We start from the raw sequence: 22,919 nt of genomic DNA, 5'->3' as shown, positions 1-22,919 counted from the left end.
AGGTACAATCCCAGCCGCTTAGCTAACAAAAACTGAGATATATGAGAGAAAAGAAGATGGGAGAAAATGTGTATACATTGTTCAATACACAAGGGACAAAAAAAAACAGGCAAGTTCAATGCTTTTGCCTTGTTAGTTCGCTACAAATTCAGAGTTTCCTGTGATGTTTTTGACTGAACCGGCATGTGTGTAGTAGCCCTGGTGTGTGTGTGGACTGACATACATGTGCACACGTGTGTGAGCGTTGAAGGAAGTCTAAAGCCCCCGTTTCCCCATGCGTGTAATCATCCCAGGATGAGGTGGAGGATGAAGCCGTGCGGGACTTCCCCTGCACCAGAGGGTTTTTTCCCCTTCCACTGTGGTACGAGCACATGGCTGACCTCGGCTGCATCCGTGTTTTAGCCCAAAAAAACTAGAAAGGAACAAGCAGTAATCCTTATCTGCGCTAGCATCGGACGCATTGAATGGTTTGGGGAACTTTCGGCAAGTGCCAGAGAGATGATGGTGGCACAAGGCAAGGATTTTTGATTGATTGATTGATTGATACTTTTATTATTAGATTGCACAGTTCAGTACATATTCCGTACAATTGACCACTAAATGGTAACACCCCAATAAGTTTTTCAACTTGTTTAAGTCAGGGTCCACGTTAATCAATTCATGGATTGTCTGCTGGTGGACATGTGATGGCATTACAGTATTAAGGGAATTCATAAGACCCTATTCATTGCAGTGTACCTGACACATGAAACGTGACAAATTGGGGGTTGCATGATCTTTGCTGAAATTTTTTAAATGTGTTTTGTGGCAATGCCAGCTTTGACCACAGCGTCAGCAACTATGTAGAGTGGTGCTTACAGCAGACTGTATCGCCAAATGATTAACCCCCCTCTTCCTCTCACGAGATACAATACAAGAGCTGTATCAAATAGTGTTACCTTGTCATATCGCTGACCAGGTGTGTTACACGTGTTGACTAGGACTTTACAGAAAGTGTGAAAACAAACTACAGCAACAATCTGCTTACGGTGGGCATCGAAAGGGTTCTGTTGCAACAACAAAAACCTTCTAAATGGTTAATTAGCACACACATAATATTTTTGGGGCGCTATATGTTAATAAGAAATTAAAAAACCTGCATTCATTATTTTTCTGACCCCCACTAATGTAGCAAAATGAAATAATGTAAATTCAGCGGTACCTCGGGGTACGAATGCCCCATCTTACGAGTTTTTTAGGACACGAACTGTCTTTCGGTTAATTGTTATGCTTAAGCTTAGTGAGTTGGCGTAGCAAATGTCACAAAACACCCCGTCTTACTTGCCAGCAATAGCTAGAGATCGATGTAACGTTGTTTCTGCAAGAATGCCAACAAAGAAAGTGTGTGCAAAGGACAGTGATGAGAAGGAATGAATGAGAGTCATTGAATTACAGAAATTCCATCCATCCATCCATTTTCTACCGCTTATTCCCTTTCGGGGTCGCGGGGGGCGCTGGCGCCTATCTCAGCTACAATCGGGCGGAAGGCGGGGTACACCCTGGACAAGTCGCCACCTCATCGCAGGGCCAACACAGATAGACAGACAACATTCACACTCACATTCACACACTAGGGCCAATTTAGTGTTGCCAATCAACCTATCCCCAGGTGCATGTCTTTGGAAGTGGGAGGAAGCCGGAGTACCCGGAGGGAACCCACGCATTCACGGGGAGAACATGCAAACTCCACACAGAAAGATCCCGAGCCTGGATTTGAACCCAGGACCTTTGTATTGTGAGGCAGACGCACTAACCCCTCTCCCACCGTGAAGCCCAATTACAGAAATTAATCATCAAAAATATGACTGAGCCTGTATATAATTAATAATATCTCCATGAAAATATAAACAATCTGCTGATGGTGTGTTTGACAGAAAAGCAGCTCGTGGTGCCCAAAACCAGACTTAAAACCAGGGGAGACAGGGCCTTCCCTAAGCTCTGGAACACTCTGCCCCAACATGTTAGAACTGCTCCCACAGTGGAGTGTTTTAAGTCTTGTCTTAAAACCTGCTTTTATTCTTTGGCTTTTAACACTACATGAGTTGTGTGGTCTTCTGTGTTTTCTTTTATATTTTGATTTCTATTTATTGTTTTTTTTTGTTATTGGATATATTTTTTTGTTGTCATTAGTAGAGCTAAGGATAATATTGTTTTTAATATTGTTGTGCAGCACTTTGGAAACATGTATGTTGTTTAAATGTGCTATACAAATAAAGTGGAGTGGATTGGATTGAAATAACTTCTATCATCCATCCATCCATTTCCTACCGCTTATTCCCTTTCAGGGACGCGGGGGGCGCTGGCGCCTTTCTCAGCTACAATTGGGCGGAAGGCGGTGTACACCCTGGACAAGTCGCCACCTCATCGCAGGGCCAACACAGATAGACAGACAACATTCACACTCACATTCACACACTAGGGACCATTTAGTGTTAACTCCTAATAAAAAAAAAAGTGACTGTCCCTTGGGGGGCAATATAAGGCATGTAGAGCAGGATATATAGCAGCAAAAAATAGTTTAACATTTTAGCAGTAGAGTTCTACAGGCTGGGCTGAAATACCATAAAAGTCCACCCTCCAAGGTACAGTAAATGCTGTATTTTATTTTTACATTACTTCAAAAACTACTGCATTGTATTTTTTTGATACAATATTTACTATCTAAAATGATAAATGGGTTGTGCTTGTATAGCACTTTTCTACCTTCAAGGTACTCAAAGCGCTTTGACACTACTTCCACATTTACCCATTCACACACTGATGGAGGGAGCTGCCATGCAAGGCGCTAACCAGCACCCATCAGGAGCAAGGGTGAAGTGTCTTGCTCAGGACACAACGGGCGTGACGAGGTTGGTTCTAGGTGGGGCTTGAACCAGGGACCTTCGGGTTGCACACAGCCACTCTCCCACTGCGCCACGCCGTCCCTATAAAAGTTAGTTATTCTTTTTAAAAAGTGTATTACATTTTCAAATTGTGCAGGTTTTTGTTTCAAGCACATACTAAATTAATTGCAATAAATTTCAATAGCGATTTCTGTTCTGCATTACAATTTTTTACAGGTATCAGCTACTTCACAGAACCAATCAAACATGTATCCAAAGGAACAACAGTATTTTATAGAAATCCTTCTCTGACAGTGTAAATTAAATTAAGTATAGCATAATGCTTTATGTTTGTGAAATACCGTATTTCCTTGAATTGCCGCCGGGGCGCTAATTAATTTAAAACCTATTCTCACTCCTGCGCTTACCAAAGGCATGCGGTAAAAGTAAGCATGCGCTAATTATTTTAAAACCTCTTCTCACTCCGGCACTTACCAAAGGTATGCAGTAAAAATTTGAGTGTGATGTATGGTTGGACCTTAAATCCTACTGAATAGCTCTTAATCCTCTTCTCTTTATGCGATTTCAAATGACCGATATTGAAATCAGCCTCCTCCATTTTGAAAATGATGACAGGGGAAGTGTCACTAGTGACGTCACGAGTCTGACCAGGCGGTAATACTAAGCATGCGCTAATTATTTTGGGAAGCGAGTTTGACCCGGCAGTAATTCAAGGCAGGCGCTTACTATATGCCATGCGGCAATTCAAGGAAATACGGTAGTCTAAATCCTTCATTTAATTTTGAGAATTGTGTACTTCATAAACTAAACCCTAACACGAACTGAAGTCAACTGGGATTGGCTCCATTTCACCTGTGACACTTATGAGGACAAGCAGTTTTATAGCAGGTGTGTCTAGTGCAGGCCTGGGCAATTATATTGATTCGGGGTCCACATTTAGTGAATTATATTTATATAGCACTTTTCTCTAGTGACTCAAAGCGCTTTACATAGTGAAACCCAATATCTAAGTTACATTTAAACCAGCGTGGGTGGCACTGGGAGCAGGTGGGTAAAGTGTCTTGCCCAAGGACACAACGGCAGTGACTAGGATGGCGGAAGCGGGAATCGAACCTGCAACCCTCAAGTTGCTGGCACGGCTGCTCTACCAACCGAGCTATACCGCCCGGGTATGGAGGAAAAAATGTGTCTGGGGGCCGGTACATCTATTTTTATGAACACTAATACAACATTTCACAATAATGTCTGATTGAATGCTAAGAACGTTATGACAGACCGCGTTAAAAAACATAATTGAATTTTACATTTTTCTATGAAGGATAAAACACTGAATATTGACAAAATATGAACGAACCCCCTTTCGATGGAAACATTTTACAATCAAATGAAACGCAACAAAAATGTAACAAACACTAAAATATGAATGCGAAGGGTACAAAATAAGTTCACCTACAATCTGATATATCACTAAGCTTTAGAACTTTGTTGTGGAAACGCTCCCCACCCACACTGCTTGGTGCTTCGTCTGAGCTGCTGTGACTTACATTACCATAGTAACTAACTAGATGACCATGGTAACTAATTAGATTATCAATCAATGTTTACTTATATAGCCCTAAATCACTAGTGTCTCAAAGGGCTGCACAAACCACTACGACATCCTCGGTAGGCCCACATAAGGGCAAGGAAAACTCACACCCAGTGGGACGTCGGTGACAATGATGACTATGAGAACCTTGGAGAGGAGGAAAGCAATGGATGTCGAGCGGGTCTAACATGATACTGTGAAAGTTCAATCCACAATGGATCCGACACAGCAGCGAGAGTCCCGTTCACAGCGGAGCCAGCAGGAAACCATCCCAAGCGGAGGCGGACCATAGTAATAGTACTTTGAAAAGTATATCTGCACTTGTCACTTTCAAAAAACAAACAAAATGATGGCTAGTTGAGCAGCAATCGTGTTCCCATGTTTAGTTTTTACTAATTTTTACTAATTGTTTTTTATCTTTGTGTTGTTGTTATTATTATTATTGGCTTTTATCTAGTTTGCACTTTGTCTGTATTATTTCTATTATCATTATTATCGACTCATTTTTGCCTTATTATTTTTATTTTCCTGTTTTATTGATGTTGGACCCGTGTTGTTGTTGGGGACAAGTGTTGTAAATTAGCTTTGGCAATAAACACTATGATGCATACATTGGATAACTGTTTCAGATGTCTATGTTTTTTTTTGTATCTGTCCCTATTTCAAATAAACCTTTAAAACAAACAAAAAAAAATTATAATAAATAAATAAATAAATGCGTTGTACTTGTATAGCGCTTTTCTACCTTCAAGGTACTCAAAGCGCTTTGACACTACTTCCACATTTACCCATTCACACACTGATGGAGGGAGCTGCCATGCAAGGCGCCAACCAGCACCCATCAGGAGCAAAAAAAATTATATTACCATAGAACTGGTATTATCATCCATAAGTGCAGATTCCAACCATTGAAATACTTTGTATAGTTCAAGACTTATGGTCGTTAGAATACATCACTGCACATCATAATGGTGCATTATTTTGAAATGTCCGGCGGGCCAGATTGAAAAACTCAACGGGCCGCATGTGACCCCCGGGCATTAATTTGCCCAGGTCTTGTCTAGTGAGTGTAAATCTGTTCCGCACATTTTTTTAGTAGCATAAAAGCATCACAGAAGAGCTGACACAAAATATACTGTACAAATGCACATTTGCATTACATTAGGCCTACTGGTCCCAAAGTGGTAGATTGCAGGCAGATCCCATGTCAGAATGCAGAAAATGTGGGCACTTATGTGTATGGACACACATTTCTGTGTTCTTACACTTCCAAAGTCCAAGTAGCTTCTCCGTCATCTATTCATAGCTGCTTCTCTGAATCATCTCCTGCTGCTGAAAGCTGCCTGATCTAAACCCAGCCTCACTTCATCTTGATCAACTTTAACCAGATAATCGGGCCAATCCTCCCGCAACAACAATGGAGGGAATGTAAAAATGCCGTGCCCGACAGTTAATGAGTTCGTGCGAGGCTGAAGCAATGCATGTAAATAAAAGGTCCTGACCATTTAAGTCTTGCAGCTAGAGGGACTACTTGAATACTTGAAGTTAATGGGCAGATGTGAACAGACAAGGACAAATTAATAAATCACATAATAGTATATCTTGGAAGAGACTATAGGAATATGTGACAATGTTATTTTCTCACACACACAGCTCAGTAGGTCTACACACACATTGCCCACATGCTTACCTCGCCTCACCGCTGCCAGGGAACCCCAAAGCCGCTACAAAATAAATTAATTAACCCAGACAATAAAACGCAGCTGTGAGGGGTGATAAGGACTGTTCAAAATCAGTCCACGGGATGGTGGGGAATTGATTCAGATCAAACAGCATGTTTTTGAACTGATTTGGGGAAGGGAAGGAAAAGAAAAGGCAGAAAGAAGTTAATTTGAACTGCTGACTTGAGAGCAGAGATGCACTATTCCTAACAGAACATTTATAAGATTATTGAGAACGGAAAAATTGGTCAAAAACTAAAAAAAAAAAAAAAAAAAAACAGTCCCAATTACAATGTCTTACATCCATGAAACGGGCACATGGAAGGGCCTTTGATCTTTATGGCGTGTTTGGTAATGGAATATGCATCTGTTTTGTTCTATTCAGCAAACATCAAAAACTTTCTCCCAGTAAATTCCAACAGCAAACAATGTCAGAGCACACACTACCGATACTATTGTTTGCATTAGCATGGGGTGGACAGATTTTTGGCACAGCAGAGTGAGAGTGATAAGACCCAGCCCTTGATTTGTTGTGATAAAACATACCACTAGAGGGCAATGCAGTTTGCACAAAGGGCTCCTGTTGACTGATCACACCATGGTGGAGCAATACTTATTAGTTAGGGGCCTGAGCCAAGCACCCCGACTGAGGTGGTCAACAGAAGATGAACACTCTGGGGAAGGATGAAGGTACACACAGCTTAAACAAAGCAGCCACATAAAAAGCCGGACCATATTTATTGCAATGAACTGCTATGCGGCTTTGCAGAGTTTAACAGGCAAACTAAAAAAACAACTGGTAAACACTGAAGTGAAATTAAAATACAATTAAATTTGCTTACTTTAGAATGCATTTGGCCGGTCTTTGAGTAGTCCTAAAAAGTTTAATTAAATCATATAAGTTTAGTTTCAATGGATAACAATTTAGTTAATATTAGTATTCCCCCAAGAGTCCTTCCCATCTTCCCCTGAACCTGGAGGAACCTTCTAGCAGCCATTAATTCAATCAATCAATCAATGTTTACTTATATAGCCCTAAATCACTAGTGTCTCAAAGGGCTGCACAAACCACTACGACATCCTCGGTAGGCCCACATAAGGGCAAGGAAAACTCACACCCAGTGGGACGTCGGTGACTATGATGACTATGAGAACATGATACTGTGATACTGATGATACTGATGACTATGAGAACATATGAGAACATGATACTGTGAAAGATCAATCCATAATGGATCCAGCACAGTCGCGAGAGTCCAGTCCAAAGCGGATCCAACACAGCAGCGAGAGTCCCGTTCACAGCGGAGCCAGCAGGAAACCATCCCAAGCGGAGGCGGATCAGCAGCGCAGAGATGTCCCCAGCCAATACACAGGCGAGCAGTACATGGCCACCGGATCGGACCGGACTCCCTCCACAAAGGAGAGTGGGACATAGAAGAAAACGAAAAGAAACGGCAGATCAACTGGTCTAAAAAGGGAGTCTATTTAAAGGCTAGAGTATACAAATGAGTTTTAAGGTGAGACTTAAATGCTTCTACTGAAATTAAAATACAATTACATTTGCTTACTTTAGAATGCATTTGGCCGGTCTTTGAGTAGTCCTAAAAAGTTTAATTAAATCATATAAGTTTAGTTTCAATGGATAACAATTTAGTTAATATTAGTATTCCCCCAAGAGTCCTTCCCATCTTCCCCTGAACCTGGAGGAACCTTCTAGCAGCCATTAATTCAATCAATCAATCAATGTTTACTTATATACCCCTAAATCACTAGTGTCTCAAAGGGCTGCACAAACCACTACGACATCCTCGGTAGGCCCACATAAGGGCAAGGAAAACTCACACCCAGTGGGACGTCGGTGACTATGATGACTATGAGAACATGATACTGTGATACTGATGACTATGAGAACATATGAGAACATGATACTGTGAAAGATCAATCCATAATGGATCCAACACAGTCGCGAGAGTCCAGTCCAAAGCGGATCCAACACAGCAGCGAGAGTCCCGTTCACAGCGGAGCCAGCAGGAAACCATCCCAAGCGGAGGCTGATCAGCAGCGCAGAGATGTCCCCAGCCGATACACAGGCAAGCAGTACATGGCCACCGGATCGGACCGGACTCCCTCCACAAAGGAGAGTGGGACATAGAAGAAAACGAAAAGAAACGGCAGATCAACTGGTCTAAAAAGGGAGTCTATTCAAAGGCTAGAGTATACAAATGAGTTTTAAGGTGAGACTTAAATGCTTCTACTGAAATTAAAATACAATTACATTTGCTTACTTTAGAATGCATTTGGCCGGTCTTTGAGTAGTCCTAAAAAGTTTAATTAAATCATATAAGTTTAGTTTCAATGGATAACAATTTAGTTAATATTAGTATTCCCCCAAGAGTCCTTCCCATCTTCCCCTGAACCTGGAGGAACCTTCTAGCAGCCATTAATTCAATCAATCAATCAATGTTTACTTATATACCCCTAAATCACTAGTGTCTCAAAGGGCTGCACAAACCACTACGACATCCTCGGTAGGCCCACATAAGGGCAAGGAAAACTCACACCCAGTGGGACGTCGGTGACTATGATGACTATGAGAACATGATACTGTGATACTGATGATACTGATGACTATGAGAACATATGAGAACATGATACTGTGAAAGATCAATCCATAATGGATCCAGCACAGTCGCGAGAGTCCAGTCCAAAGCGGATCCAACACAGCAGCGAGAGTCCCGTTCACAGCGGAGCCAGCAGGAAACCATCCCAAGCGGAGGCGGATCAGCAGCGCAGAGATGTCCCCAGCTGATACACAGGCGAGCAGTACATGGCCACCGGATCGGACCGGACTCCCTCCACAAAGGAGAGTGGGACATAGAAGAAAACGAAAAGAAACGGCAGATCAACTGGTCTAAAAAGGGAGTCTATTTAAAGGCTAGAGTATACAAATGAGTTTTAAGGTGAGACTTAAATGCTTCTACTGAAATTAAAATACAATTACATTTGCTTACTTTAGAATGCATTTGGCCGGTCTTTGAGTAGTCCTAAAAAGTTTAATTAAATCATATAAGTTTAGTTTCAATGGATAACAATTTAGTTAATATTAGTATTCTCCCAAGAGTCCTTCCCATCTTCCCCTGAACCTGGAGGAACCTTCTAGCAGCCATTAATTCAATCAATCAATCAATGTTTACTTATATAGCCCTAAATCACTAGTGTCTCAAAGGGCTGCACAAACCACTACGACATCCTCGGTAGGCCCACATAAGGGCAAGGAAAACTCACACCCAGTGGGACATCGGTGACAATAATGACCCGCTTGTTCCGTTCGGGGTCACAGGGGGGTGCTGGACCCTATCTCAGCTGCATTCGGGCGGAAGGCCGGGTACAGCCTGGACAAGTCGCCACATCATCGCAGGCCCAACACAGACAGACAACATTCACACTCACATTCACACGCTAGGGCCAATTTAGTGTTGCCAATTATATGTTCCATTGAAAATATAGAACATTACACACGCCGTTAAAAATCTACCAAAATGTTTTAGTACGTCTTTGGTAAGTGATGAAACCGTACCGCTCGATGGATTGTCGGCGCATTAAAAATACAAGTATTATTATGGTGTGTGTATAAGGTAAGACCTTATCTGGCATTTTGTTTCGCAACAATATGCAAAAGCAACTTTTCTTACCTTCTGCTGATCTCTATTTGGAATCTGCATAAGTCCTGATCATTTTTAGTATGTTTGAAAGATGTTTGTAACATTAAGACTTAATTCTTGCAATGTTGCAACTTTTCATTTTCTTGACATTCTGATATAATCTCATAACTTTGCAGCCGTGCGTCTCGAAACGTTACGAGTTTCACCATAATTGCCTTTGGTCAGAATCAAGCCGAGAGTGATTGCCAGTCAAATGTGAGAGTTGTGAGGCCAAACCGAGAGCAGATGACAAGCTAGCACTTCCAAAAAAAGGATGGACGACTGACTGGTCTTTGTACATTTAACACATTATTGTAATGGATACTACAGAACTGTCAAGGTATTCCAACAATTTAATTACACGTATCCCTTTGAAGATTAAGGTTTTTTTTTTTTCTCTCTGGAGAAGATGAAGTCACTTAAGATACCTTTGAGTGGCTTCACGCTACTTAAATCAGAGAGAAGTTCAGGTGGAGAGGGAGAATTACTCACTGTCCACTCACTTCTTCCTTATTTTATTGCCTCATCCGCTCTCTTCCCTCGTCCATTTCTCTTCGCTGTGACTCCCATCCACACCACAGCTGATAAATATTTTTATATTGTGTTCCATTAGCAGGTTTTATTGAGCGGTCAGACGGGGCAAATGGCGCCTGGAAGCTCCCTGTCCTGTAAACAATAGGAAAGGCCCTGAAAGCTGCAGCTGAGCGCGGTGTAGTAAACTTGCCGCATTAGAGAACCACCGTGTGCTGAGTAAATATTTGAATGTGTTGGATCCACCCCTGTGGAGGCGCTTGTTAAGGAGCGTTATACAGTATAAAGAAAACATCAAAGACAGAGTTTTGAAGAAAAAAAAAAACCTCAGAAAAAGGATACTATGCATGCAGCAGTATCTTTAAGGGACATAAAGTATCTACACTTGTCAGCAACTATTTTACTATACCAAAGAAACAAAGTTTTAGTATTGAAACATGGATGTAACTTAAAGTAGTCTGTGTACAGCTTGGAAGACAGAACAGATTCATCTGAAATGGTACCAACACAGCCAATATAGTCTTAGAGGGGAAGAGCATTTGTGGGGATATTTTGCCTATCATTCACAATTATTAAAAGACACATGCATTAATTAATGCATTATATATTTTAAATCAATGCAATCAAAAGTCCGCTTACAATGGAGCGTATGGGAGCCATTCCATTCTACCCATTAGAGATGCGCGGATGGGCAATTATATCATCCGCAACCGCATCACCAAAGTCATCATCCACCCGCCATCCACCCGAACCAACATTGTAGAATAGAATAGAATAGAATAGAGTTTTATTGTCATTATTGCAATGAACAGGTTCAAAGAACAACGAAATTGGAGCAGCTCCTCCTAAGGTGCATATACAATATGGTAAAAATAGTAAAAAGAAAGATAGAGATGACAGATGTATCTATGTATATGTATCCACACAGATGCATATCTGCATGTATATGAATGCATATACACACATACATAAATCAGAAACGCAACCGCCCACCACCCGCCCGCTGAAATATACCAGAGGTTGGCCACCTTTACCACTCACAGAGCTGTCTAAACCCGTTTCACAGAGTAATGAAGACAGTTGGAGCCGCTAACGTTCTCGCAATTATCCAATTGGCGTTCATCCTGATGACAAGAATATGGGCGTGCTGTGAAGCCTTTGCCTTTGACACCTTCAACAACATGTACAAACCGATTTGTTAGTCCGGCAACATGTTGTGTGCAGCTTCCGCAATCACACGTACAAGATTGAAAGGCATACTGGGTGATACAGAGTACACTGATGGTTGTGATATCAACAACTTTAACACTTACTAATATGCGCCACGCTGTGAAGCCACACCAAACAAGATTGACAAACATATTTCGGGAGAACATCCTCACAGAAACACAACATAAACGCAACACACAACACAACAAATACCCAGAATCCTTTGTATCCGTGACATTTCCTGAATATATTTTACACCCCTGCGCCCCCAACCCCGCCCACCTTACCGACGCACGGGGGGGTGGTGGGGTTTGCTGCTAGCGGGGTGTATAAAATAGTCAGGATGTGTCATGGATACAAAGGATTCTGGGTATTTTTTGTGTTAAGTTTATTTCGTGTTACTGGGAGGATGTTCTCCCAAAATGTGTTTGTCAATCTTGTTTGGTGTGGCTTCACAGTGTGGCGCATATTACTAAGAGTGTTAAAATTGTTCATATGACAACCATTAGTGTACTCTGTGTCACCCAGTATGCCTTGCAGTCGTGTGCGTGTTGCTGCGAAAGCCACACACAACACGTTGCTGGACTAACAAGCAGATCCTACATGTTGTAGAAGGCGACAAAGTCAATGAGTTCATAGCACGCCCTAATACTTATTATCTGGGTGACTGCCGGCAGTCATTCTAGAGAATATTAGCGTCTCCTATTGTCTTCTTCGCTTTGTGACACAGGTCTTAAATGGCTTTTTGAATGGCAAAGGATACCGATCCCAGAACCGCGCATCTCTACTACCCAATAAAGCCAGAGGTGGGTAGTAATGCGCTACATTTACTCCGTTACATTTACTTGAGTAACTTTTGGGATAAATTGTACTTCTACGTGTAGTTTTTATGCAACTTACTTTTACTTGAGTATATTTATAGAGAAGAAACGCTACTTTTACTCTGCTCCATTTATCTACATTCAGCTCGCTACTCACTACTTTTTTTTTTATCGATCTGTTAATGTTTGTTTTGGTTTATGACAGAGCTTCAAAGTAGGATATGCAATATTATTTGATATTTTACAGTAATGTGTTAATAATTCCACACATAAGTCGCTCCTGAGTATAAGTCGCACCCCTGGCCAAACTATCAAAAAAACTGCGACTTATAGTCCGAAAAATACAGTAAATGTTTTTTTTCTAATGTAAATTCTAAAGTCAAATACAATGAAAACTGTCACCGTCCAAACATTTATGGTTCTTACATTAAAGGGTTTTACAAAACAACAAGATTGACAGCAGATGGTGTTTAGTATTAAAAAGCTTATTATAATCCGCAGTACCAGTAAAATATGTGGATGTACTTACTTATAGTTACAAATGAAGTGTTCTAAAACTTTTGACTGGTACTGTATAGCTAGGTTTTATTTATATTGTGTTGCCCCTTGAGAAGATACAGCATCAACATGGTAGTTAGGACAGGAAACTGCAACAATAGAGACAACATTGTCATTATCTGCTGTGTACCTCAGTGCCTTGCACAGTAGCTCCCATGGCCACCATGTTGTCCTTCAGAAGCTGATGAAGGAGGTGCACCTGAGCAATGCTGAGGTAGAAATCCAAACTGCTGGTCACGTTAACTTCCAGAGAGTGGCCACAAACCACTAAGTCCTGCACAGGAACAATAGCACAAATACACAATCAAAAAATGAGGTGGAGCTTCTTCATCTAATAGAAAACCACGACTATTTGTGAACTTTTTGTATCGTTTTCCAAGAAATTAAATATTTTGAATCTTTCCTCTCGGTTTTCAGAATTTGAAGAATTGTCAATGTATTTGTTGTGCTTTTAAAATAGTAATTTTAGATCCTGATACCCATTATAATACCATAATCAATATTCGAACCTATACACAGAGGGTGACATTTTTAGGTGTGTATGGCCAACAAGTCTGTGGAAAATTACCAATTGAATGAAGAACTACTGACAAATTGTAATTCAATTAGATGAAATTGAATTGAGGTTAACAATAACAAGTGGCATTACAATTCAAATTTCAAATCGATGGAAGTAGAAATGTAATTGTAAAAAATGCCATTATAATCATTTTGGTGTATTCCAGAATCATGCTTAACAGCAGTGATTCTCAAACTGTGGTACGCGGGCTGCATTTAGTGGTACGCCAAATACGTCTGTAAATATCTACTGTATATAGAGTATCATTGTTGATGTTTGTATATTGTGTGGTCGAAAATATTAAAGGCCTACTGAAAGCCACTACTACCGACCATGCAGTCTGATAGTTTATATATCCATCCATCCATCCATTTTCTACCGCTTATTCCCTTTCGGGGTCGCGGGGGGCGCTGGCGCCTATCTCAGCTACAATCGGGCGGAAGGCGGGGTACACCCTGGACAAGTCGCCACCTCGTCGCAGGGCCAACACAGATAGACAGACAACATTCACACTCACATTCACACACTAGGGCCAATTTAGTGTTGCCAATCAACCTATCCCCAGGTGCATGTCTTTGGAAGTGGGAGGAAGCCGGAGTACCCGGAGGGAACCCACGCATTCACGGGGAGAACATGCAAACTCCACACAGAAAGATCCCGAGCCTGGATTTGAACCCAGGACTGCAGGACCTTCGTATTGTGAGGCAGATGCAATGATGAAATATTAACATTGCAACACATGCCAATACGGCCTTTTTAGTTTACTAAATTGCAATTTTAAATTTCACACGAAGTGTCGTGTTGAAAACGTCGCGGTATGATGACACGTATGATGATGCGTGCGTTTGACGTCTCGGGTAGTGGCGGACATTATTTTCCAGCCCGATCCAAGCTCTAATAGTCTGCTGTAATCGCATAATTACACAGTATTCTGGACATCTGTGGTGCTGAATCTTTTGCAATTTGTTCAATTAAGAATGGAGACGTCAAAGAAGAAAGATGGAGGTGGGAAGCTTTTAGCCTTTAGCCACACAAACACTGTGTTTCCTTGTTTAAAATTCCCAAAGGTGAAGCTTTACTATGGAAAAGAGCAGTCAAGCGAACACGGATCCCGACCACATGTCAACCGGCAGGTTTCGGTTAAAAAAATGTGGTAATAAGTCGGCTCTTACCGGAGATATCAGCGGAGATTCCGTCCTGCTGCAGCTGCGTGATTTCCCTCACGAACACTCGCGGTCAACACACCCTTCCGACTTTCAGGTACTATTTAATCTCACTAAAAAACTAGCAACACAATAGGCAGATAAGGGTTTTTCCAGAATTATCCTAGTAAATGTGTCTAATAACATCTGAATCGCTCCCACTGCAATTGCCTTTTTTTTTATAGTCCTTCACTCTAAATTTTCTCGTCCACAAATCTTTCATCCTCGCTCAAATTAATGGAGAAATTGTCGCTTTCTCGGTCCGAATAGCTCTCGCTGCTGGAGGCTATGATTATAAACAATGTTCAGATGTGAGGAGCCCTACAACAACCCGTGACATCACGCACACATCGTCTGCTACTTCCGGTAATCAAGGCTTTTTTATTAGCGACCAAAAATTGCGAACTTTATCATCGATGTTCTCTACTAAATCCTTTCAGCAAAAATATGGCAATATCGCGAAATGATGAAGTATGACACATAGAATGGACCTGCTATCCCCGTTTGAATAAGAACATCTCATTTCAGTAGGCCTTTAAATATACGTGTTAAATGAAAACTCTGCCTTGTTTTAATGAATGTTAAGGCCCACTATGCTACTGTATTTATATTTTGGTCATTATGGTTGTACTTGGAGAGACACTTGTTTCCTGAGGTGTTACTCGGTGAAAAAAGTTAGAGAACCACTGCTTTACAGTATATTCCATGAATTATTGTTTTGCATATTTCATAGAAGAAATAAACCTATTAACTACGTTTTATCTTAGTTACAGAAAATGTTTTAATTGACAATTAAAAATAAAAACATTCTATAGAACAGATGATTTAATTTGATTAAAATTATTTACTCTATCAAATTTTGACAAGGCTTCTCTGGGATTTATATTGAAAGCCTTTCTGTTGACATCTCTGAAGGTTACCTGTAGTTCCAACATTGATAAAAGCTTTTAAGTAGATGCAACAATGTATCACTTAAGAAATGTAATGAATGACTATTTGAATCTAGCAGGATGTTGTGTCACTTGATCATTTTCAAATGAAAACATATTCCAAGTGTTAAATTTTAGTGTTTGAAAAGTATTTTTTAGTATTTAAAGTGGCTGTTTGCAACCTTCACGTGGCTACCGAGGGAACGATAACTTTCTAAAGAGTCATAAGCATTATGTTGAGTGACAGCCTTGAACGTCCGACTAACTCATTTGACCAACAAGCAATTTTCTATTCGATTAAAGATATCAATTGTGACAAATATAGACATTATGTCATGTTGAATTACTAATAGTAACATGAGCTAGCCAGTGGTGTCCTTGATGCAGGTTTTGGTTTAAAAAACAAGTTGCAAACAGCCCCTTTAAAGTCCTACTGAAACCCACTACTACCGACCACACAGTTTGATAGTTTATATATCAATGATGAAATATTAACATTGCAACACATGCCAATATGGCCTTTTTAGTTTACTAAATTGCAATTTTAAATTTCCCGTGAAGTATCCTATTGAAAATGTCGCGGAATGATGACGTCACCACTTGTAGCCGACATGTTCTTCCAGCCCCATCCAAGCTATAAGTAGTCTGCTTTAATCGCATAATTACACGGTATTCTGGACATCTGTGTTGCTGAATCTTTTGCAATTTGTTCAATTAATAATGGAGACGTCAAAGAAGAAAGATGTAGGTGGGAAGCGCTGTTTTGCAGCTGCCTTTAGCAACACAAACACAGCCGGTGTATCCTTGTTTACATTCCCGAAATTGAAGCTGTAATATTGAACAGAGCGGTCAAGTGAACATGGTTCTCGACCACATGTCAACCAGCAGGTTTCGGTGAGAAAATTGTGCTAATAAGTCGGCTCGTACCGTAGACATGAGCAGAGCTTGCGTCCTGCCACCGGAGACACTGGCGGTCACCACACCCGTGGCCACACCCCTCCGACTTTCAGGTACCATATAATCTCACTAAAACACTAGTAACACAATACGCAGATAAGGGATTTTCCAGAATTATCCTAGTAAATGTGTCTAATAACATCTGAATCGCTCTAACTGCCCTCGCCTTTTTTTTTCTTCTAGTCCTTCACTCTCACTATCCTCATCCACAAATCTTTCATCCTAGCTCAAATTAATGGGGAAATCGTCTCTTTCTCGGTCCGAATCGCTCTCGCTGCTGGTGGCCATGATTGTTAACAATGTTCAGATGTGAGGCGCTCCACAACCCGTGACGTCACGCGCACATCGTCTGCTACTTCCGGTACAGGCAAGGCTTTTTTATTAGCGACCAAAAGTTGCCAACTTTATCGTCGATGTTCTCTACTAAATCCTTTCAGTAAAAATATGGCAATATCGCGAAATGATCAAGTATGACACATAGAATGGACCTGATATCTCCGTTTGAATAAGAAAATCTCATTTCAGTAGGCCTTTGATTGGCAACACTAAATTGGCCCTAGTGTGTGAATGTGAGTGTGAATGTTGTCTGTCTATCTGTGTTGGCCCTGCGATGAGGTGGCGACTTGTCCAGGGTGTACCCCGCCTTCCGCCCGATTGTAGCTGAGATAGGCGCCAGCGCCCCCCGCGACCCCAAAGGGAATAAGCGGTAGAAAATGGATGGATGGATGGATTTAAGCCAAAACACTTTAAACGTGACAAATTATTCATGCTAATTGGCAATAATGGATTTCTCTGAATTGCAACTGAATTTTACTTCAATTCAAATTCACCATCCTGTGAGATGGAACCATCCATCCATCCATTTCCTACCGCTTATTCCCTTTGGGGTCGCGAGGGGCACTGGGGCCTATCTCAACTACAATCGGGCGGAAGGCGGCGTACACCCTGGACAAATGGCCACCTCATCGCAGGGGGAACCAATTTAATAAAAATTTAAATCCGTCGAATGAATTTAATTTCCAGATTTAACATTTTTCACAAGCCTGATGGTCATGCCTGTGGAAATGATATAATGTATTGTGCAGTGGCACACGAGCGTAGAGGAAGTAGGCATCAAAGGAGCAGGAAGTTGTAGCGACCTGGGCCAGAAAACATTAGTATAAGCAGAAGGTTGAACTTTGTTGGTTAAAACACGTCTCCTACATGGAGTACGAGTTGTGCCATTCCTAATGAGCGACGTACTATATGTTGAGAGGGCAAAAATCAGTCATGGTCAAACGATACAACTTCTACCACATTGATAATCCAACTTCAACTGTTGTAATGAAAATACCGTATTTCCTTGAATTTCCTCGGGGCATATAGTAAGCGCCTGCCTTGAATTACTGCCGGATCAAACTCGCTTCCCAAAATAATTAGTGCATGCTTAGTATTACCGCCTGGTCAAACTCGTGATGTCACGAATGACACTTCCCCTGTCATCATTTTCAAAATGGAGGAGGCTGATTTCAATACCGGTAATTTGAAATCGCATTAAGGGAAGAAAATTAAGAGCTATTCAGTAGGATTTAAGGTCCAAACTTACATCACACTCAAATTTTTACTGCATACCTTTGGTAAGTGCCGGAGTGAGAAGAAGTTTTAAAATAATTAGCGCATGCTTACTTTTACCGCATGCCTTTAGTAAGCCCAGGAGTGAGAAGAGGTTTTAAATTAATTAGCGCCCCGGCGGCAATTCAAGGAAATACGGTAGTGCTGTGATTCTTTCATGACTGTGCTCGGTGCACTGACCTCTGCTTGTCCAATATCAGGGGACAGATTCTTGCTGAAGATGATGGCAGGGGCAGCAGTTACACGGACCGAGAAGTCGGTCACAATGGGTGTCAGGATGGCGCGGCGCTCCTGGTGCCTCCTTATGCTACAAAAACACATATGACAAGGTTAAATCACATGGTTAGCTCACACATGCAACTGTGTCATTGAGCAACACAGCACACTGAAATCCTTTGTGACAATTACGGAAAGGCATTCATTTAACAATACAATGGAACTTAAAGGCCTACTGAAAGCCACTACTACCCACCACACAGTCTGATAGTTTATATATCAATGATGAAATGTTAACATTGCAACACATGCCGTTAGTTTATTAAAGTGCAATTTTAAATTTCGCGACAAAAAATCCTGCTGAAAACGTCTCGCTATGGTGACGCCTGCGCGTGATGTCACGGATTGTAGGGGACATTTTGTGCAAGCATTGTGCCCAGCTATTAAGTCGTCTGTTTTGATCCCAAAATTCCACAGTATTCTCACGATACATGGCCCCATTCATTCTTTCCTTAACACGGATCAATCGTCCTGTCCCCTTAGCAGAAAATCAGCCCTAAAACATGATATTTCCACCCCCATGCTTCACAGTAGGTATGGTGTTCTTGGGATGCAACTCAGTATTCTTCTTCCTCCAAACACGACGAGTTGAGTTTATATCAAAATGGATACATGGATGATACAGCAGAGGATTGGGAGAATGTCATGTGGTCAGATGAAATCAAAATAGAACTTTTTGATATAAACTCAACTCGTCGTGTTTGGAGGAAGAAGAATACTGAGTTGCATCCCAAGAACACCATACCTACTGTGAAGCATGGGGGTGGAAACATCATGCTTTGGGGCTGTTTTTCAGCTAAGGGGACAGGACGATTGATCCGTGTTAAGGAAAGAATGAATGGGGCCATGTATCGTGAGATTTTGAGCCAAAACCTTCTTCCATCAGTGAGAGCTTTGAATGGTTGACCAAATACTTATTTTCCAGCATAATTTACAAATAAATTCTTTAAAATTCCTACAATGTGAATTCCTGGATTTTTTTCACAGTTGAAGTGTACCTATGATGAAAATTACAGACCTCTGTCATCATTTTAAATGGGAGAACTTGCACAATCGGTGGCTGACTAAATACTGTTTTGCCCCACTGTAGGAGTGATGGAGTATTAGAAAGAGCTCTCAATATGACGCAGTGATACTCTACACCTTTTCCAAACTGAAACAACAATATCTCACACAATGTGAAATTAATGTCAGTCAAAAGCGATAATTATGATTAGCCTAGTCAAAGCAGAACTGATTTGATCTCATTAGATTGTGTTGATGTATTTGGGAATACTTAAAATATGACCCATTGAGTATTATTATTAATGATGCCTCAAGTTGCCAACCAGACACCTTTCATACACTTGAAATAGCACATCATATCATCAACTCAACTCACCAGTGATTGTGTTTTTCTCGAAGCTGGACTTGTCCATAATGTCCACAAATAAGATATTTAAATTCCTGGCCCAGTATATTTGAACTGGAAGCTGAAATATGCTTAGAGACACAGTGAGACATTATTTGACAAGTCCCAAATGGGAACACCTCCTAATTGTATACACAAGATCAGTCGAGACCTTCTAACATCAGCTTTCTTCATTTCACTGGAGTGAATTCCCACAATCAACTCATATTTGTGGGAACATTTGTTAGCGGTAAAACAAATATACAAGCCAGCTTTATAAGGTGGTGTTAATTGCCACATCTGCTGCCATTAAAACACAATCACGCTGTGTAATATTTACAGTCGGCTGAGATGATAAAAGTCCCGGTTTCTAAATGGGCTGGAGTACAGTACTCAGCCAGACCCACTATCATATTCACTTCTGCGGCTTATATTTACTGACACATTTCTTTGAATAGTGTTTGAAAGAGGTTTAATTCAGAGGTGAAATGATCTATGAGGGCAATTGGTGCTGGCTAATCTCCCCTCAGACAGGGATTGAAACGGTTAGTGTCTCGTTGCAAGGGACAGGTGCTGTCATTCACCAGAAAGGCAAAAAGGCGTAGGGCTCAGTTTACCAGTAATATACAGGAGGCCTCTGATATTGAGCTGTGTGTGTGCGTCTCTGCACATCTTGGAGTGGATGCAGAGTAAACAACGTTACACTGGTACCTCCATTTTCATCACTAATCTGTTCCAAAGGGTCAGACAAAAACTGAATCTTATAACAACTAAAGCAATTTTAAAACGAGGTAGTAATGTAAATCCATATAATCCTATTTACAGAAGGAACGGGGGCTACCTTCAACATTTGAATCGGTACCTGTACTCAACAGTACCAATTTCTGGTACTTCTGAGTATTTACATGTTAATACATGGTAATTGTTTTGTTAATTTAATGTGCTGTCCAGTTCTTCTATCTTGATTTCTTACACTTCTCAGTCTCATTTGAAAGCATTATATAGTATACTTTGCATGCATTTGCAATTGCAAGATGTTTTTTTTAACAAATTGAACCCCGAAAAAAAACAGGGCCACTAATTCAATTTTTTTTTTCCGCGCTTACGGCTATAATGTTTTGTATTCAACAAACAGTTTTCATCCATCCATCCATTTTCTACCGCTTATTCCCTTTCGGGGTCGCGGGGGGCGCTGGCGCCTATCTCATCTACAATCGGGCGGAAGGCAGGGTACACCCTGGACAAGTCGCCACCTCATCGCAGGGCCAACACAGATAGACAGACAACATTCACACACTAGGGACCATTTAGTGTTGCCAATCAACCTATCCCCAGGTGCACTAGAGGATGAAAAGATGTAATTACAAACCTCGTTTGGCACATAGCTCAGTTGGTAAAGCGGCCGTGCCAGCAACTTGAGGGTTGCAGGTTTAATCCCCGCTTGCACCATCCTAGTCACTGCCATTGTGTCCTTGGGCAAGACACTTTACCCACCTGCTCCCAGTGCCACCCACACTGGTTTAAATGTAACTTGGATATTGGGTTTCACTATGTAACGCGCTTTGAGTCACTTGAGAAAAGCGCTATATAAATATAATTCACTTCACTTCTATATGAGTTGGGAAATTGTGTTGGATGTAAATATAAACGGAATACAATGATTTGCAAATCCTTTTCAATCCATATTCAGTTGAATGTACTACAAAGACAAGATATATGATGTTCAAAACTTTATTTTTTTTTGCAAATAATAATTAACTTAGAATTTCATGGTTGCAACACGTGCCAAAGTAGTTGGGAAGGGGCATGTTCACCACTGTGTTACATCACCTTTTCTTTTAACAACACTCAATAAACGTTTGGGAACAAAGAAAACTAATTGTTAAAGCTTCGAAAGTGAATTCTTTCCCATTCTCGTTTTATGTAAAGTTTCAGTCGTTCAACAGTCCGGGGTCTCCTCTGTCGTATTTTACGCTTCATAATGCGCCACACATTTTGGATGGGAGACAGGTCTGGACTGCAGGCGGGCCAGGAAAGTACGCGCACTCTTTTACTACGAAACCACGCTGTTGTAACACTTGTCTTGCTGAAATAAGCAGGGGCGTCCATGTTAACGTTGCTTGGATGACAACATATGTTGCTCCAAAACCTGTATGGACCATTCAGCATTAATGGTGCCTTCACAGATGTGTAAGTTACCCATGCCTTGGGCACTAATACACCCCCATACCATCACACATGCTGGCTTTTAAACTTTGCGCCTATAACAATCCGAATGGTTATTTTCCTCTTTGTTCTTGACGACACCACAACCTCTGTTTCCAAATATTATTTGAAATGTGGACTCGTCAGACCACAGAACACCTTTCCACTTTGCATCAGTCCATCTTAGATGAGCTCGGGCCCAGGAAAGCCGGCGGCGTTTCAGAGTGTTGTTGATGAATGGGTTTGGCTTTGCATAGTAGAGTTTTAACTTGCACTTACAGATGTAGCGACCAACTGTAGTTACTGACAGTGCTTTTATGAAGTGTTCTTGAACCCATGTGGTAATATCCTTTACACACTGATGTCGGTTTTTGATGCAGTACCGTCTGAGGGATCAAAGATCTGTAATATCATCGCTTACGTGCAGTGATTTCTCCAGATTCTCTGAACCTTTTGATGATTTTACGGAAAGTAGATGGTAAAATCCCTAAATTCCTTGCAATAGCTCGTTGAGAAATGTTGTTCTAAAACTGTTCGACAATTTGCTTACAAAGTGGTGACCCTCGCCCCATCCTTGTTTGTGAATTACTTAGCATTTCATGGAAGCTGCTTTTATACCCAATCATGGCACCCAACTGTTCCCAATTAGCCTGCACACCTGTGGGATGTTCCAAATAAGTGTTTGATGAGCATTCCTCAACTTTATCAGTATTTATTGCCACCTTTCCCAACTTTTTTGACACGTGTTGCTGGCATCAAATTCTAAGGTTAATGATTAT

The 22,919-nt window shown here is 41.1% G+C and overlaps 1 protein-coding gene across 4 annotated transcripts in view; it reads right to left on the bottom strand.

The window, feature by feature from the left end:
• The window catches only part of LOC133562376 (intermembrane lipid transfer protein VPS13B-like), an 819,661-nt gene that overhangs the window by 404,194 nt on the left and 392,548 nt on the right, over nt 1–22,919 (bottom strand). For all 4 annotated transcript variants that reach the window (XM_061916537.1, XM_061916536.1, XM_061916534.1 and 1 more), the window contains exons 33-34: nt 18,450–18,576; nt 13,142–13,285 (exon numbers count right to left, since the gene is read on the bottom strand). In XM_061916537.1, coding sequence (XP_061772521.1) covers nt 13,142–13,285; nt 18,450–18,576 — 271 coding nt within the window. The remainder of the gene's footprint in view (nt 1–13,141; nt 13,286–18,449; nt 18,577–22,919) is intronic.

The sequence above is a fragment of the Nerophis ophidion genome, linkage group LG11 (genome assembly GCF_033978795.1).
Source record: "Nerophis ophidion isolate RoL-2023_Sa linkage group LG11, RoL_Noph_v1.0, whole genome shotgun sequence".
NCBI lineage: Eukaryota > Metazoa > Chordata > Actinopteri > Syngnathiformes > Syngnathidae > Nerophis > Nerophis ophidion.
The sequence above is the reverse complement of the archived record's forward strand: the minus strand, read 5'-3'. Positions and strand labels throughout refer to the sequence as shown.